The sequence below is a fragment of the Heloderma suspectum genome, chromosome 2, assembly GCF_057233095.1.
Source record: "Heloderma suspectum isolate Gila_16-S chromosome 2, 16-S_ref, whole genome shotgun sequence".
Lineage (NCBI taxonomy): Eukaryota > Metazoa > Chordata > Lepidosauria > Squamata > Helodermatidae > Heloderma > Heloderma suspectum.
In genome coordinates this window covers 363,924,144-363,940,425 of record NC_139459.1, presented here as the reverse complement: position 1 = coordinate 363,940,425, position 16,282 = coordinate 363,924,144, and the positions used below count along the sequence as shown (strand labels likewise).

At 48.7% G+C, this 16,282-nt stretch overlaps 1 protein-coding gene across 1 annotated transcript; it reads right to left on the bottom strand.

Moving 5' to 3' along the window:
- Positions 1-770: 770 nt before the first annotated feature.
- CENPA (centromere protein A) lies at positions 771-15,751 on the bottom strand. Its single transcript, XM_084831131.1, has 5 exons — positions 15,650-15,751; positions 11,551-11,709; positions 7,065-7,174; positions 3,501-3,578; positions 771-2,122 (listed from the first exon to the last, which is right to left on the bottom strand). Exons 2-5 carry the CDS (start codon positions 11,702-11,704, stop codon positions 1,988-1,990), a joined length of 477 nt encoding a protein of 158 aa, XP_084687257.1. The 5' UTR covers positions 11,705-11,709; positions 15,650-15,751; the 3' UTR covers positions 771-1,987.
- Between the last annotated feature and the right edge of the window lie 531 nt (positions 15,752-16,282).

Here is a 16,282-nt window from a genome sequence, read left to right as displayed (position 1 = left end):
TAATTGAGGGTTAAGTGTGGGTTGTTTAGCCCTCGATTAACCTATGATGGCCGGGTTTGCACAACATGCCACAGCTCCAATTGCCCCAAATGGAGGTTGCATATTCAAAACAGTGGCCACATGCACCCTGCATGCGCTGCAGCTAATTGTGGGTTAATTGACCTATGATAACCCACCATGTCATGTGAACTGGGCCAGAGTGGCCAAATTGATGCTTGTGGGAAGCATACAAGCAACTCGAAGGCAACAGCCCCCTACACCTGCTTTCTCCCCACCCCTGGAATTGGTATGAAGAGGAATTATGCCTCTGAGCATGGAGGTCCCACTGAGCTAAGGTGGCTAATAGCCATTGGTAGACCTCTCCTCCACAAATTTGGCTAATCCCCCTTTAAATTTCATATTAATTGTGCATTGTGTGAAAATGCACTCTCTTTTGTCCACCCTGAATCTACTGACAATCAGTTTCATCAGGTGGTCCCATATCCCAGGGTCCCCAAATGTTTTTGGGCTGATGAGTATATTTGGAATTTTGAGTGTCATGGGTGCTCTCACAAAATGGCTCCCATGGGGGTGGCTGGCCCATTGACAAAACGACTGCATGGCTAACTACCAGACACCCATTTCCCAGAAGGCAAACTGGGGCTAAAAGAAAATAGTGCTGGGAGAATTCATGGCTCTAGCTTTCAAAGTCTGTACCTGAGACCCTGACCCCAGAGCGCCAGTGAATCAACTCCACCCCCAGAAACACAGTAACACAAGCACATCCCAAGGACAGGCAAAGCGTACAAAAGTTCAAACCCGCTTTATTCAACTTAGACGTAAAAACACGTATTTTAGAAAAATAGATTGAAAACAGCCTCTCATGATTGGCACGTTCCACATCTCTCTCCCCACCCCCTCAATGTCCTTGCTGTTGTTCAGGGTCAAGTCTGCATGTTTTGTTATCCAGCTTAAACTACCAGAGAGGCTTCCCCGGCTAGGACTCCAACAGGATTTTTTCTCTGCACATTCCAGCAGGGATGAGGCAAGCCTGCTTTCCCCTGAGGCCGGGATGGAGGGTTTCTCCTATTCCTCTCCCATTAGAGTCCCATTTCTGGAGTGAAATGTGAGGGTAAGAAGGCAACGCGTAAAGGAGGCAATAACAGCAAGAAGAATATGAGATGGGCTAGATCCAGGGTGGGCAAATTTGCCCCCACTGGACCCCCTCTTGGAAAATAAAAGATGACAATTAATATTTAAGGTGTCCGTAGTGGCTACATAGCCCCAAAGGGTCAAATGTTAGCTTTGGCGTTCTTTAGCCACTACAGACACTATTTCCACCCCTCAAACAGAAATTACTGAATGGGAGGGGGGAGGGATCCCTGTGTGGCCTGTGGGGCATGTGCTGCCCACCCCTGGGCTAGATGTCTATTGGAATTGGGAGGGGACGGGAGGGGACATTGCAGTAGATGGCAATATCTAAGGGCATCAAGAGCAGCTAATATAAAATGTTACTTTCCAGAAGTCTAAAGAAGTTTAAAACTCCAAGTAAAAAACTATGGCTACAATCCCGCTAAAAAAAACCTGAAGCAATTTTCAAGTCCCTCTGGTTCCCATCAAAGAGATTTAAAGCTTGCACTTTGTAACTCCCCCCCTGGAAAAACCAATAGAGCTTTAAAAGTGCTTAACTTGTGGTGGAATTGTGACCTTCCGCCGATGAACAATCCAACTCACTTCTTCTCATACCCCTAGAATTCAGAATTGCATCAGTACGACAGGGAAGCTTTTGGGGAGTGGAGCAGGAAGGCCCAAGTCTCCTCAGAGTTCAAATCAAAGCCCATTCCAAAGGAGTCAGACCATGCTGCTCCTCGCAGGTAGTTTTAGGCCCAAGGTAGGAACTGCTCTTCAGAAACAGGTCCTGGAGCACGTGGTGTTTTCCGAGGCGCTCCCTGTGGCTTTTCGGGTCGCAGAAGAAACATCCTCAGCTCAGGGAGACAGGAGCAGGAAACTAACCCAAGCCCTCATGGATGCCACGGATCCGCCGAGCCAACTGTATGTCCTTGGGGTAGAGGGTGACACGCTTGGCATGGATGGCGCAGAGGTAGGCGTCCTCCATCAGGTGCACGAGAAAAGCTTCAGCCGCCTTGCGAAAAGGGCGAGAGAAAAAGGGAGGGCAGTGTGTAGTGTCAACTTACGGAATCTAGGCCGGAAGTACACCTGAAGTTATGGACAGCTTTAAAAGGAGATTAGACATATTCCTGGAGGAGAAGGCTGCCAGTGGCTACTAATCCTGATAGCTATATGCTACTTCCAGTATCAAAAAGGATATGCCTATTTACATCAGTTGCTGGGGAACATGGGCGGGAGGGCGCTATTGCACTCGTGTTCTTATGAGCTTCCCGGCTGGCAACTGGACTAGATGGCCCTTTGGTCAGGCCTCCTCATACAGGCCCAGAATGGAGGGAGAAATGCAGAGGACCCGGTGTGCCTTTACAGCTACCTTTTCGTTCAGCTCTATCCTAAGGCAGGGAGGGGTGAAGAGAATAGTGGTGTGTGTGGCAAGCTGAGGGGAACTCCCCGCCCCATCACAGCGCCCCAGCAAAGAAAGGAAAGAGGTGATTTGGCATCTAGTCTCTCGGTGAAACAACTGGTCCTGACTTCCCTCCACTAGACTGTTCTGTGCAGTGCAACAGGGGGAGAGAGAGACAGGATTTGATCCTTCAGCCAATACAATAGTGGAAGACCCAGTGTGGGGCAGTGGCAGTGGGGACAGGGACTGCAGAGACCCTGGTTCAAATCCCTCTTCAGCCATGAAGCTCAGTGAGCGGCCTTGGGCCAGTCACTTTCTCACAGTCACAGGGTTTCTACCTCACAGGTAGAAACTTTCTACCTCACAGGGTTGCTGTGAGGGTAAGGGGGGCAGAAGAGATTGGGGATGTTTCCTTAAACTCCTTGCGGGGGGAAGGTTGGGCAGAAACGTAATAAAATAAATTACGTGTGTGTGTGCACGTGTGCGCGGAGAGAGAGAGGTGTGTAAAGCGGCACAACAGCAAAGCAAAGCAATGGACGCAGCCAGTCTTAAGGTGAAATATATAAGAAGGATAGAAAGACCAACAACAGAGTATTTTTAAAATTATATTTTGAGGTAAATGTTTCGGCTTCCCTCCTCATCAGTAGCACAGCTCATGAGCACAGCTACTGATGAGGTTGGAAGCAGAAACATTTAGCTCAAAATATATTACTCTGTTCTTCGTCTTTCTATCTTTCATATACATATACACACACACACACACACACACACACCCTTCACGTTGCCTGCTACCCAAAAAAGAAGGCAACAGCTGGCACACCCATTAGTGTGTGTGTGTGTGTGTGTGTATAATAGACGGGTGGAAAAGCATAGGGTGTGTGTGTCTGTGCATGCACGTAAGCCGGCCTAACTGGCCAAAAAAAGTCTGGGCTAGCCCTAGATGCTTCCCAAAGGAGCCCTGTTCTCTCCCCGACCCCCTCTCAACACTCACCTCTTGCAACGCCAGCAAAGCCATCGCCTGCCACTGCATGTCAACCCCCCGGGTGAAATCCAAGCAGATCTCGCGCACCTGTTGGGTGGGAAGGAAGAGAGGAAGACTGGAATCAAAGCAAGGCAGGACTCGGGCCCTGCTGGAGGGACCCGCACAGCAACCTTTTCTCCCTCGGTTGCTATGACGGAAGGGCATACAGCCCATATCGCAAAACAATAATTACTGTGCAATCCTATACATCAGGGGTGAGCAGAAGGTAGATCTCCAGAAGTTTTGGACTTCAACTCCCATAAGCCCCTGTTAACATGGCCAATACTAAGGATGGCTGGGAGTTGAAGTCCAAAACATTTAGCCCAAAATATCTGCCTACTCCTGCTCTACAGGTGTACTTAGAAGTAAGCCCATTGAGTTCAATGACGTTTACTTTCAGGTAAGTGGGTATAGCAGGGCTAGACAACCCAGTGCCCTCACATCGCTTTGGACTATGACTCCCGCAAGACCCACCCAGCATGGCCAACAGTCAGGAGCTGTAATCCAAAACATCTGAAAGGCATCAGGTTGCCAATCCCTGGAATATAGGATTGCAGCCTTAAGGGTGCACGTAGAATACCTTCTGCATATTCTAATCAGTAATGTGCACAACAACCCTGTAAAACGGGCCAATATTATCAACGCTGGTTTATAGACTGGGCGTTGGGAGGAGCTTCAGCTGGTGCCGAGACACGAGCGAGGCTTGAACGCGTTTAAATGGGTTCCTGCCTAAGCCGAAATTTGCTCCAGGAACACTCTTAGTCTGAAAGACCCATCATTCTAAAAATATCCTATGCTATAGCTTTACTGAAGTTAAGCAGACCCAGGCCTGATCAGCAACCTCAATGGGAGTCTACAAGGAACTCCATATAAGAGTACAAGAGGGCCAGTGCAGCGTAGTGGTTGGACTGGGAATCGGGAGACCTGGGTTTGAGTCCTCACCTGGCCATGAAGCTCACTGGGTGACTTTGGGCCAGTCACTGACTCTCAGCCTGACCTACCTCACAGTGTAGAAAGAAAAGGACCACGTAAGCTACCTTGAGTTCCTTGCGAGAGGAAAAAAGGCAGGATATATATGTAATGATAATAGTAATTATAGTAATTACAGATACTGAAGGTGAAGCTCCAATATTTTGGCCACCTAATGCGAAGAGAAAACTCTCTGGAAAAGACCCTGATGCTGGGAAAGACTGAAGGCAAAAGGAGAAGGGGACGGCAGAGGATGAGATGGCTAGATAGCATCACCGATGCAATGAATATGGACTTGAGCACGCTCCAGGAGAGAGCGCAGGACAGGAAGGCCTGGCGTGCTCTGGTCCATGGGGTCACGAAGAGTCGGACACGACTGAACAACAACAACAATAATAATAATAATGGATGATGATGATGGATATAGATATAATAACTCTTATTTAAAAACAAATCTATACTGCTTTTCTATTTGAAAATAAAATACCCAAAGCAGGATGTGCACTCTCAAGACTATTAATAAGGTTCTTTATTGCAGGGGCTGGCATGGAGAGCCCCAGAGCTTCAGCTGCTACCAAATAGGGTAGCTCAGCCTTCCCCAATCTGGTGTCCTCCAGATGTGTTGGACTGCAAGTCCTATCCAGCAAGGCCAATGGCGTTGCTGGCTGGGAATGATGGGAGTTGCAGTCCAACACATCTGGAGGGCACCAGGCTAAGGAACGCTGCGGGAGTTTATCCAGGGCAGGTCACCAGAAGGATGCTGTGACAGCATTTTCACGGGCTCTTCATGTTAAAAACTAGGGCTAATACTTAAAAATAAAGTTGATTAAGGGCCCAATCCTACACATGTTTAGACAGAAAAAGGACTTTTTTCTGTCTAAACATGCATAGGATTGTGCCCTAAGTGATCTGCCTTTTAATTGATTCTTCACTTAAAATGGAACCCTGGAACACCGTTTGAAAGTCACTGATCTAGACAAAAAATCTTACATGGAGAGACTGAAGGAACCAGATGCATTTAGCTTAAAAGGAGAGAGGAAAGGGGTAGGTGGGAACAGGTTGGATATTTTTCCAAATATTCAAAAAGGCGGCAGAAGCAAAAAAAAGAAACCACAGCTCTTCACCCCTGTTCATGAAGGAAAAGGCCAGGAAAAAAGGGTTTAGTGTCACAGAGAAAGAGAGAAATTGAGGCTAAGGATTAAAAGGGTCAGCAATTAGTGACTGAAGAGAATATTGGTTATTGGGCGGATCAGAAATGTAATGAATAAAAACAATTACACGTTTTATTTTCTTTAAAATATATATATATATATATATATATATATATATATATATATATATATATATATTTCCAGGACTGCTAGAAAGAACCCTTTGCGAACAAAGCTTCTGTGGCTACTTATCAGATAAATGGCACCACCATGTGGACAAACCATGAAATTGCACTTCGAGGGGGTCGTGGAGGAATGAAAAAGATGTAACTGGAGGGTTGCGTCATAGGTTATGTGTTTCCCTACCTGGAAAGCAATTCTGTGTAGAAAAGAGCGTGTGCAACTGGGTCATGCAAACTTACCGTACATGCATGTAAAGTGCACCTGTGCTGGAAAGCCGCAATGGGCTAAACGGTGAAGGCACATAATGTGTGCATCGGCATGCGGCTGCCCTTGTCCTAATCCAAGCTTTCCCGATCTGGTGCCCTCCAGATGTGTTGGGACTGCAACTCCCATAATTCCCACCAAGCACTGGGAATGATGGGAATTGCAGTCCAACACATCTGGAGGGCACCAGGTTGAAGAAGGCTGTCCTAAACCTCCTTGGAAGGATTAAGAAATTATGTTTTAGATACAAGATGTCCTGGCTGAGACCCCAAGGAGCTCATACAGCAAAGGGTCAAAATTGACCATGTGGTAGGGGATTGGGAACACACCATACAGTTCTGCCCCCCACTCCCGCTTTAGCATTCATCCCAGCCCCTGTTGGAAGAGCATAACATTTGTGCATAGAGGCCTACACGCACAGAACCCAAGATGTGCAGACTTGATTTGAGCCAAAATCAAGGGGTATCTCAATTCTGCAAATCAAGTCTACACATGTAAATAAGTCTCAGTCGCTCACTGACTCACTCACGCACACACTTTTAACTAGCTAAATTCTTGTTAGGAAGGGTGAAGTGTATTCAGAGGGAAGAGATGACAGCAGGTAGGTCCAGGGGAATGCTGCACCGCAGGGGTGCTCAGGCCTGCGGGCCAAATCTGGCCTTCCTGGGGTCCCAATCCAGCCCTACATGGTTCTCCAGACGGCCACACTCCGTTTTCCTAACCCTACTCACCGATCATTTGGTGGTTTCCCGCCTTTTGTGTAGTTTGAAATGTCTCTGCTAAGGCCTGTGAGAACTTTATGCTAAAATAGGCTGGTATTTGGGGGGCTAACCCTTTTGCCTTCAGCCCCACCCACCCCTGGAAGGCGGCCCCCGAGAACTTCTCTGAAATGGAATTCGGCTCTCGGGCTGAAAGAGGTTCAACACCCCTGCTGTGCTGGCACTCAGCCTTCATGTGGAGGACTCACCACACGGGCGAAGGGCAGCTTACGGATGAGTAGGTTGGTGCTCTTCTGGTACTTCCGGATCTCCAGCATCGCCCGCTGGCCAGGTCGGTACCTTCGCCGACGCCGGCGCCCTGCAGGGGGAGAAGGAGATTTATGGAGCACACGCAGTCAGTTGTAGGAAAGGAGGCTCACATGGCACAAAGCTGTCACGTCAGGGGGGTATTTCAGAATGGGGGGCAGGTGGCACCAGCAGTGAACATCTCTAGAAATAGTGTTTACTGCAGGAGTCCAGGACCTCAGGCCTAGGGGCCAAATCCAGCCCTCCTGGGTTCCAGAGATGACCACAGCCCCTTTCCCAAGCTCCACCCACTCTCTCCCAACCACCAATCTTTTGGTGGTTTCCGGACTTTTGTGCCATTTCCCCTCCATTCTAAATGGTTGGAATACGTCTCCTAAAGCTTCATTACCAGCAGTAAGAATTTTAAGACACAATATGCTCTGGGGGGGGGGGGGGAGCGATGTGGCTCAGCCCCGCCCACCACAAAGATGCGGCCCCCGAGAGCATCTCTGAAATGGAATTTGGCCCTTGAGCTGAAACAGGTTCAACACCCCTGGTCTATCATTTCCAGGAAAGGTGTATTTTCTCCTAGTTTCTCAGACAGGTGCTGAGGCTCCTAGAATGGTCAAACTCTCAGACTCGGAAGCTCTGCCGCTTAACCCCAGATGTGCAAGTGTGAACGGTGCTTACTCAGAACCGAGATTCCCAGACCACTTTGTGCAGCACAAGTGGGTCATGCAACAAGCTGTTGAAATGCAGAGGGCTCATGTTCACTGATCTAGTCAGTCAGCCATGCCCTCTTGCATTCTCCCGCTCCCATCCTGGTTTTCTGTAAACTCCTCCCCATTAGTCAGGATTCTGTGGTCACTGAGCATGCTCAGTCCTCACTGGGCGGTCTTTGGGATTCCCCCCACCTTAGGGTATTTGTTTGTTCATCATGTAAGTGAGTAGTGCTGTTTTGGCTACATAAGCAACAGCACTCCCACCTGGAGATTGGAAACAGAAGGAACAATAGGTCTGCACCAGCACTCACACTTATGCCTGGAACCAAACTAGAAGCAATGTAGATCTTTCCACATTGAAAGATGTGGCAAGATAGGATCATTCCAGCGAGTTCCTACTAATCTGGCAGAAGTTATTTTGAAGCAGCTGAAGTTTCGGAACTGTTTTCAAGGACGGCCCCATGCACAATGCATTGCAGCAGTCAAGTCTGGACGCTGCCAAAGCAAAGTTAATGGCAACTAGATTGTCTCTTTCCAGATGGGGTCGCTCAGTTCACATAGTTCATCAAGGACCTCACTGTTGCCCAGTGAGAACTGAGACTGTCTCCTAAAATGCTCCCATAATTTTTGTGCCTGGATACTGCAGGGGGGAAATGGCTGGCCCTACCATTAGACAGAGTGAGGTAGCCACCTCATGCAGCTGATTAGAGGTTCCATGAAAGGGCAGCCAATTGCTCAATATATAATTTATTATTGTTGTATTTTTACTGCCAGAGAGAGGTGCTTGTGGGATTTCCTGCCTCAGCTGCCAAAATAACTTGGAGTAGAACTTTTAGCATGCTGGCTCCCTCTCTGTGGAACTCCCTGCCTGTTGACGTCAGGCAGGCACCAACGTTGTTTTGTTTTCACTGCCTGCTGAAGACATTTTTATTTAAACAAGTGGTAGGCAGCAGTATTGCAATCAAAACTCTCCCCACAACCTGAGTTCGATCCCAGCGGAAGCTAGGTCCCAGGTAGCCGGCTCTGGTCGACTCAGCCTTCCATCCTTCTGAGGTCAATAAAATGAGTACCCAGCTTGCTGGGGGAAAGGTAGTCACGACTGGGGAAGGCAATGGCAAACCACCCCGCTATAGTCTGCCATGAAAGCGCCAGCGAAAGCAGCGTCCCTCTAGGAGTCAGCAATGACTCGGTGCTTGCACAGGAGGAACCTTTCCTTTCCTTCCCTGACTAACCAGCCATGGTTTTAGATAACGTAATCTAATTTTAAATATTTTAATTATGTATTTTGATACTTTCCCCCCTTTCTTTTTATTGTTCACTGCTCAGGAATCTTTGGAGATATAGAGCCATATATAAATCCTGTAAATAAATAAACAAACAAACAAACTTCAGTACTTCGTAACTTGGCTGAAGGGAGCACCATTTGCTGCTTTACCTCAGGCAGCAAAATGTCTTGGTAAAAACAGTCCTGGGTGGGCAACCTGTCTTTCAGGGAAACCTTCCCTTTTCACTGAAGAACCCATGAACACCTTCTGAGGACCCCCACCCCCACCTCCGGTCCCATAGAATATGGTTTGAAGGCCACAGCTGAAGAGGTGGAGGTGCCCAGAGTGATTCGGCAAGATGTACTAGCGCAGCAATATATAAGGCAGTTTTGTAAATAAAGCCCATGGATGTTACCAGCCAACAAAAATGTTTACTTGCTGGGAGCTCCGTCCCTCCTCCAAAAGTCTGCTGCATTTCTCACTGAGGGTGGAGAGAGGAGTGCTTCCATTCTCTGGCAGCACACGTGATTTCTCCACTGGGGCTGGGGGGTGGCAACACACTCCATCCCTCTTGCATCAGCCCACTCATATGGGGGGAAGAGGAGGACTATGTAAGCTGCCTTGGGTTCCTTGCAAGAGGAAAAAAGGTGGGATATAAATAAAATGTAAACGGCACTCGCCTGCACGCAATTCTTGGTCACCTATGGCGACTACGCTAGTACTGAAATACAAGGCTGACATAAGGTACTAGACTCAATCTCTCTAGCAAAGTGGTGGGGAATCTCCAGTCCACGGGCTGAAAGCAGCCCACCTGGTCTCTCCATCTGGCCCACTTCATCTCTCTGCCAGGCCACACCCCTCACCCGTCCCTTCCCTGCAATAATCTGACAGTGCAGGAACAGAATCATCTCTTCCTGCATCTAGAGATTGCTTGGCTTCCTCTCTGTGCACTGAGAAAAAGGAATCCCCTTTTCTCAAGTGTCTAGAAAGGGAGTGGGGGGAGAAAGAAGGGGGAAAGAAGGGAGGAGAACGAGGGGGAGAGAGGAGATGTTGCTTGGCTTCACCTACTTTTTGTGTTGGCCATGCTTACCTCTGGCATGCAGCCCCAGAGGCTTACACAAACATGAATGCGGGCCTTGGGCTGCGGAACCTCGTGCCTTCCAGATGTTGTCCAACTCCAGTTTCTATCAGCCCCAGCCAGCATGGCCAATGTCAGGTATGATGGGTATTGTAGTCACAACAACATATGGGGGGCCACAGGTTCAGAACACCTGAGCTATAGGACTTCTGGTAGCATACCTAGGGAGGGGGGAGGTTCTCCTAGGTTCTCTACCTAGGAGAACCACTGAAAATTGGGAATTTATTGGAGCCAAATCAAACTGCTAATTAGTCCCAGACTGTATGCACCAGTCAGATCAAGATTATTCGGCTGCACTCCCGAGCAGACATACTTGGAAGCAAACAGCAGTGGAATGATCTGCCGACATTCCTGGTTCCCATCCCATCTTTAGGTTTATTCCAGATTAAACTGAAATGCCAAGCGAATTGCTGCCAAGAGCACGAGTCTCTTTAATCAAGGTCAGAGAAATCCTTCAGAATTCCCAAGGCCAAGGTCAGATCTCTGGTGGCTCATCTAGCCTTGCGCTCAAGGGTCAGCCCCCAAAGCTTTCATCCAAACCGGGTTACATGTTCTCCAAATATTTACTTGATGAAAAAAGACAACTTTGGTTGGTTTACATCTGTTTGGAACACCCGTTCCCATGCATCAGCAGGAATGTGTTGTTTTTTTGAAAGGCACGTTTGTGCCAAACATCACGTTACAGGAGTGTGTGCGGGAAACTGTTAGCTCTTATGAAGCACTATGATGAAGCAGAGCAGGGGTGCAGAACTGGTCTGCCCGGGGACCAGATCTGGCCCTTCGGGATTCCATGCTCCTTTCCCCTGGGCCAGCCCCTCTCCCTCACAACCATTTGGGGTGGCTTCCCTGTTTTTGTGCAGTTTTCCCCCCCATTTTAAAAAGGCTGAAATAGAACATAGGAAGCTGCCTTAGACTAAGTTGGACCCTTGGTCATCTAGCCCAATATTGTCAACACAGGTTTGCAGCAGCTCTCCAGGGTTTCAGGCAGGATTCTTTCCTATCCTACCTGGAGAATCCAGGGATCGAACCTGGGAACTCCTGCATGCAAAGTATGTGCTCCATCACTAAGCTTCAGCTGAAATGCCTCCCCAAATGGCTGAATGACTGAGTGGCGGTAAGAGCTTTAAGCTAAAATATGCTGGCATTTTGGCTCCGCCCCTTTTGCCTTCAGCCCTGCCCACCACTGGAGGGCAGTCCCGAGAGCTTCCCTGAAATGGATATTGGCCTTTGGCTGAAAGAGGTTCAACAGCCCTGAAGCAGGGCAAGACCAGCACTTTGCATCAACTCACTCTGGCCCCCAAAGCTGGGACTCGGCACTTCTTACCTGCCTCTTCTGCTGGGGGTTGCCTCTGACGAGGACGGCGTGGAGAGGTTCGAGGTGACTGTCCCTGGCGTGACGCTCTGGGAGATCGCCCCCGGCGTGAAGGGGGGGTTGAGGGGGTTCTTCTGGAACTGGGGCCAGCTGGCGAACGCCTCATGATGCCTAGTGAGAACAAAGAAGGATAAGTCTTGGCTCAGGGAGGGATTTGGAGAACATAGGAAGCCCAGATGGATTGAATGAACATCCTTCTCACAGTGGCCAGCGAGATGTGTCTGGGAATCTTTCAAGCCTTAACTGCAGGAAATCGCCCTCCTCGGCTTAAATACAAACTTGGCATAAGTGCTAGGTGCAACCTCTTTGCAAATGGTTTTCAGAGCTAAACTGCCCCCAAACATGGAGGTTCAAAACAGCCTCTACGGCTCATGGCCATGGATAAACCAACCCTTGGATTGGTATAACTCCCCTTTGAAGCCCATCACTGCATCCCGTGGCACAGAACTCCAGAGGCGAATGAAGAAGTAGTGCAGAACTGGGGCATTCTCTACCCCTTTGCTATCTTGCTTGGTTAATTGCAGGCTATCTGCAAAGATAAACTGCACAGCATCTACTTCTTGCATCTACTTTAAAACTGCACAGCATCTACTTCTTGCAACATCAGACGCCTTATAAGTACTCATAATAGCAGTAATGATAGTAGGGACACCAACAGGAACAAGAGGGAGAAAGAGAGCAAAAGCCCAAATACATTCTTGTATTATGAGGGCTGCAACAAACTAGAGTTCTTGGGGTTGTGGTGGAGAGCTCAATGAAAATGTCAACCTAGTGTGTGGCTGCTGTAAAAAAGGCAAGTTAGGCATAATTAGGAAAGGAACTGGGAATAAAACTGCCAATATCATACTGCCCTTATACAAATCTATGTGCAACCACACTTGGAATATTGTGTACAATTCTGGTCGCTGCACCTAAAGAAGATATTGTAGAGTTGGAAAAAGTGCAGAAAAGGGCAACTGAAACAGTCAAGGGGCTGGAGCATCTCCCCTATGAGGGAAGGTTACAACAGCTGGGAAAAAAGGAGGGTAAGGGGAGACATGATAGAGGTGTATAAAATTATGCATGGTGTGGAGAATGTGGAGAGGGAGACATTTTTCTCCCTCTCTCAAAATACTGGAACCTGGGATCATCCTATGAAGCTGATTGGTGGGAAATTCAGGACAGATAAAAGGAAGTATTTCTTCACACATCACATAGTTAAACTATGGAATTTGATACCACAGGACGTAATGATGGCCACCGATTTGGATAGCTTTAAATTCCTCCAAATGCCTGGAGGAAAAGACTATCCATGGCTACTAGGCCTGATGGCTATGTGCCACCTCCAGTACCAGAGGCAGTGAGCCTATGTGCACCAGTTGCTGGAGAACATGGGTGGGAGGGTGCTGTCGCGCTCATGCACTGCTTGTGGTTCCCAGTCGACAGGTGGTTGGCTGCTGTGTGAACAGAATGCCAGACCAGGTGGACCTTTGGTCTGATCCAGCAGTGCTCTTCTTATGGTCTTAAGAGCACTTTGATCAGTTAAACAGGAGCTCCCAATAAACTGGTCAGCTGATTTCTTAAAGGGTTGAAATGCTTATTGTTTAAGAGAGCAATTCATAGGATCGCTCACTGCTTGGAAGCCCCGATCTCGGAGATGCTGAGCTTCCTATGCCCTGCCTAGCTGAAGTCTAGTGAGGGCGCTTTCCGTTGGAAGGGGAGGAAGCTGGAGGAGGCTAAGGGTATCTTGTATCCTGGCCTCTCCAGTTTCCTCCCCTCCCCACCCACCGGGATGTCCCCTTTCCTCCTCCAAGTTTGCTTTTCCGACCTTGGAGGGGCAGCCAGCATGGTCTGGGGTGGATCCCCAACTCCCCTTCCAAGGCTGGAGCACTGTCTCCAACCTTGGAGGGGTTTTCTATGGTCCCTGGGATGCTCACCATAGGATTGCTCTCTAAATAGTTTAGTAAGGCCACACTACTGCTTAAGCATATTGTTCTACATGCTAGAAAGCAAATAAAACCCCAAATATACGTAACTGGATTCAAAATATATTGACCTTAGTTACCCAACGAAAAGGTATATTACACCAAATTACTAAAATAAAATAAATTCCAATATATATGGGGAAATTTTCTTGAATTATATGCAGAGTAATATGATTCAGCGCTAAACCAGTGCAGGCCAGCAAAGAGACGTCCATGACACAACCCTTTTATTTTCAATCTTATTCATTTTTTCTGTGTCACTATTTATCCCATTTTTGCTTAATGAATTTACTTATATGCATGAAACCTTTACTCTTTAAATACAGGATGATATGAAAAAGGGAGAGGAAAACCTAAAATGAAAGGAATGGGACAGGGACGGGTTTACTCTTTGTATTGTATTGGAAAATGAAAGAAAGTAACAAATTGTTAATAACAAAAAAAAGCATCAATCTGCTTTTAATACACATTACTTCTATAGAAAACTGCAGGTGGCAAGCAACCGCAGAGAGGCAGCACCCCCTCACCCTGTGTGGGACAGAACAGAGGCAGCGGAGGCTGGTGGCTTCGATGTCAGGGGGGTGGTGAATCTGCTTCGGGTTTTAGCCAGAACTCTAAAGGAGCTCTCCAAGGTGCTGCTCTGCCCTGCTGACATCCGAGTCACCAGCCTCCACTGTTACCGCTGGTCTCCTGTGACTGGCAGCTGTCTGGGCACCTTGGAGAGCTCCTTTAGAGTTTTGACTGAAACTGAAGCAGATTCACCGCCCACTGACACTGGAGCCACCAGCCTCCACTGGAGAGTGGGATGCCTTGCCCAGGAATGCTTGAGGTGCATTTCAGCTCAGCTTCAGGTCTGGTGGTGTCTCTCCTTCACCCCTGGACCTGGCAGCAGTCATGCCCCCAAGAAGTGCCAGGTTGCTGTGTCGATCTGCCGCCTTAATTTCTGGGCATCACTCCTGGAGCATTGTGGGAAATTAAAATGGCTGCCTAGCGCTGTTTGGAGGCCCAGGCCAGACTTTTTCTTTTTAAGGGCGGGGCGAGCCCAGAGCAGGTGTCAGCAGTGGCCCATGGCAGCAGCCTAAGGATGCCAGGTGCTGATATCAGCCCTGCGTGCATAATTTTTAAAAATGTATTTTTCTTTTACAGCATTATGCGGTGCATGTGGACTCAGAAGGGTGTCCCACTAAATTCAATGGGGCTTACTCCCAGGTAAGTGTGTTCAGCAGCCTTCCCCAACTTGGTGCCCTTTGGATTTTGGGACCACAACTCCCAGCATTCTTGACCATTGACTATGCTGGCCAGGGCTGACAGGATTTGAAGCCCAAAACACCAAGTTGGGGAAGGCTGCTGTATACAAATTCAGCCTTTGTCAGCTAATGGCTCATACAATTAGGACACAATCCTATGCAGGTTGAGACAGAGAAAAATCCTACAATTCGCAGCCTAGCTGGCTAGAGGGATGCTGGGAGTTGTAGGGCTTTTCTGTCTAAATATGCATACGATTATACTCTTAGGCTGCAATCCCATGCACACTTACCTGGGAGTAAGCCCACTGAACACAATAGGACATACTTCTGTCTAGGCCCGCATAGGCTTGCACTGTTAAATCAATCAAGATTTCCGATATATATCTATATCTATATATATATATACACACACAAAACTACCCTTCAACATAATGTTATTACTATGTATAACATGTATAATGTTATTACTATGATCACAGTATAGCAGAATCCTATTTTCGAAATGAAGCGTCTTTTGCATTCTATTACAGTATCACGTCACAGACAGCCCCCAGTGACGTCAGTGCCTAACTATTTTTCTAAGTAAAGTCAATGCGAATGTTAAGGATCTCCCCATGCCACTGAAGGGGGGAGGGTTGTGACGTCACCACGCAAGAACACAGCCCTCTCGTGATGACGCCACAAGCTAGGAGACGGAAGTGGATAATGGGAGAAGCCGCCGCTTAGTCGCCAGGGCGAGGCCGGCGCTTAGATGAGGCAGCGCGCCGCGCCCTCCATGGCTGTGATGTCACAATGCCCAGAAGCGGGGGGGGGGAGCAACAATCCCACTCGCGTTCTCACCTCCTGCTGCTGCTGCGGCGGCGGCGGCGGCGGCGGCGGCAGAATCGCCTTCTCGCCGTTCCCTTCCGCTACATTCGCACCGCGCGCCACGTTCCAAACCCCGCCCCACGCCAGAGCCGCCAGCCAATCCACTCTTCGAACGGCGCCTTTCGAATCATCGAAGGCGAATGGGAAAGGAAGGAGGCGTTGCGAGACGCGCAGAGACAAAGCGGCCAATGAGGAGGCACGGCTGGGCCCGGAGGGTGGGGGAAATGCCGCATCATAACCGTTCCTCGGATTCTTGGTGAGAATTGGTTGAGTGTCAGGGAAAGGGCAGGGCTTTGGGCCAACCGAAGCTGAGATTCCTTGCCGCGAACGTGTCGGCCCGCCTCCAAATGCCTCGTCTTTGACTGGTTCCCTCGAAAGCCGTTGTTAGCCAATCAGAACGTATTAAAGAGAGGCGGTAGAACGTCGGGTGTCGCTCTGCCCCGAGACGGGCCGCTGCCTTCGCGCGCACTCACGCGGGGTCAGGCTCAGCCTTGCGCGGAGGGAGGCGGGGCTTGCTCCGAAGCAGCGGAGGCTGGTGACTCCGATGTCAGTGGGGCTGTGAATCCGCTCTGGGTTTCAGCCAGAACGCTAAAGGAGTTGCCCAAC